Here is a 2,728-nt window from a genome sequence, read left to right on the forward strand (position 1 = left end):
GTGGTTACTGCTGGATGATGGATGAGTGACTTACAATTTAGTTCCCGTCGCCAAAACCGTTGCAATTTCCAGTCCCTCCCGTCCTGTCTATTCCTATTTCATCAGACCTGACCCATCCTCAAAGAAGAAAAGAAAAAAAATAAAAAAGGCCGATATCAAGGGACTTGATATAACTAAAAGTATCAGTACCCACACGCTAGGAATCTCTCCTCGTATCTTTGTGTCATACATGTCCCTGCGAGCTGTTCCATGCTCTTTGTAACTGCTAAGGACGCTAAGATCAGCTTGTCTCTATTGTTTCGATTTATACTCCTTTAATAATCCTGTCTCTCCCACCAACATATTCTCAGGTTCTACTCATGACCAACTCTCACCACTTACCGTTCACATTTCGTGGACGAAATCCCTTGGCCACCTTTCCGCCAAGTGCAGGCGTCACTTCCAAAGCAATAATACATGCTGTCGAATCTGCCGAATTAAAAATGCCTTCTTTTAACCCTTTTACTTCGGTAGCTGGTCGGAATGTCTGTACCCTGTTTGAGATACGGTAAGCTGAGCAGTTGACACAAACCAAAGCTAACTCGACAACATCTTACTGAGAATTCGCCGCAGTCTCGAGAACGATTTCATCGTCTTTCGTGGAAACGAGCATGAGGCTTCCGGTCAGCTATTAAAGGGCGTCTTGGTCTTGTGCTTAAGAGAATCATTGAAGGTCGAAGATGTTCACTTGCGGCTTATGGGTAGCTGCCGTGTGGCTTGGGTCGACGGAAAACAGACACCATCCGGTATTCACAATCAGAAAATGGATAGGACAACTACAATTCTAAGACATACTTGGCCGCCTTTCGTGGGCGAGACGACGCATCACAACACTTTAGCCCCCGGAAATTATGAGTGGCCATTCGAGTTTCTACTACCGGGAGACACCTCCGAGAGCGTTGAGGGACTCTACCAAACTGGTATCACCTATGTCTTAAAAGCCACCATCTCGAGAGGAAAGCTGGCCAAGAATGTACATGCCTTTAAACGATTTCGAATTATTCGAACCCTGGAACCTGCCGCGCTCGAATTCAACCATGCCATGAGTGTAGAGAACATATGGCCAAACAAGATCGAGTATTCCGTGGTCGTTCCGCAAAAAGCCGTTGTCTTTGGTACCAATATCCCTCTGGAGATGCGGTTTACTCCTCTCCTGAAAGGGTTAGAAATGGGCGTCATTACGGTTAAGCTTATTGAAATCCAGGAATTTAGCGTGCAAAGCTACCAAGCTCCAACCAGATCATATAAGCACGATCGTGATGTTACCTCGTGGAATCTCGAAGTCACCCGTGATCAACATTGGCAGGACAACATCGAAGAAACTGGCCAAGAAGGGTGGGTTGTTAACAGGGAATTACCCCTACCCAAGAAGTTAAGCAAGTGCATTCAAGACTGCTCAGTTCACGGCATTAAGATTCGCCACAAGCTTAAGCTCACAGTTGCACTACAAAATCCCGATGGTCATATTTCTGAGGTATGATTTACGTCTATCTCCGATGGTCGAGAATTTAGTACTAACAATGGCGCGAATAGCTTCGGGCATCATTACCGATAACTATATTCATCTCGCCAAATATGCCTTTAGACGAAGAAGGCAATCTTGTTTCGCAGGCGCATGAAACCCCCAGCGAAGTAAATGAGAGCGACGCTTCAGTGATGGCTCCACCGGGCTACGGAATGCACGTCCTAGATCAGCTGTACGAAGACGTTGATCTGAGCGGGATCAATACACCTGGGATTCACAGCGGGCTTAACAGTCCATTCTACGCACAGTCCCGGGCAGGTTCGACAGAAAATCTAGCAGCTATGGCTCATGCTATAGCAGTTCCGCCTGCAGTTTTGTCTTCTAGGTTGCAGAACGTCTCTCTTGACGAATCTCGGAGGAACGAGTCTTTCATTTCAACCGGATCTGGGTCAGGAGCGACAACACCATTCAACCACCCACATGACAGCGAGCACACTGGGGATTTATCACAGGTACACTCAACGCAGCTGTCGCGACAGACAAGCGAGGAGGATCATCCGAATCACGCAGGGGGTCACCACACTCCGCCTGAGCATACTGAGTTTTTAGACATGGAGGAGCTAAGCAAGGTGCCAAGCTATGCAACGGCCACGAGAGCACCGCTGCCAAGGACGCAAAGCTACACGGGCTCCATCATCCTTCCGGATTATCAAACCGCAACGAGTGCGCCGGGCTCTCCAACGCGAATAGTATTGAACGACCCCATGGCAACCATTGTGGAGGGCCCACAAGTCGAAGTTACAGTATCAAGCACCCGATCGAGAAGCACATCAAGGAGTAGGCAGACCAATCGGCATTCGATAGGAGGATTCAGTTTTTTCCCCAGTCACACAGCTGTAGGCGGTACTGATGGCGAGCGACGACTACGACTCATCCAAGGCAGAAGTGGCTAGATAATTGCCACGACGGTCTTGTGCAACTGCTACTTTACCATTTGGGATTGCACCCCAATCTAAGCATTTCCATGGGCTACCAAAGCCATCTGAGCGCAATGTTTATTGGTTTCTGTCGTGGTTAGGCGTTTTAATGGCTCAGGGGATATCCACATGTACCATGGTTCGCAGGAAGGTTGGTATCATCGGGACGGGCCATACTTGCATTGAGCGGCGAAATGGCATCTGGTTGCGGACTCTGAACAAGGAATTGAATTGGCTGGTTACGTTT

At 48.2% G+C, this 2,728-nt stretch overlaps 1 protein-coding gene across 1 annotated transcript; it reads left to right on the top strand.

Moving 5' to 3' along the window:
* Positions 1-482: 482 nt before the first annotated feature.
* F4813DRAFT_390731 (uncharacterized protein) lies at positions 483-2,457 on the top strand (the record flags this gene model as incomplete). Its single annotated transcript, XM_049247057.1, has 3 exons — positions 483-547; positions 613-1,513; positions 1,573-2,457. The coding sequence occupies 3 exons, from the start codon at positions 483-485 to the stop codon at positions 2,455-2,457; spliced, it is 1,851 nt and encodes a 616-aa protein (XP_049098327.1).
* Positions 2,458-2,728: the final 271 nt, after the last annotated feature.

The sequence above is a fragment of the Daldinia decipiens genome, assembly GCF_022478715.1.
Source record: "Daldinia decipiens strain CBS 113046 unplaced genomic scaffold F4813scaffold_23, whole genome shotgun sequence".
Lineage (NCBI taxonomy): Eukaryota > Fungi > Ascomycota > Sordariomycetes > Xylariales > Hypoxylaceae > Daldinia > Daldinia decipiens.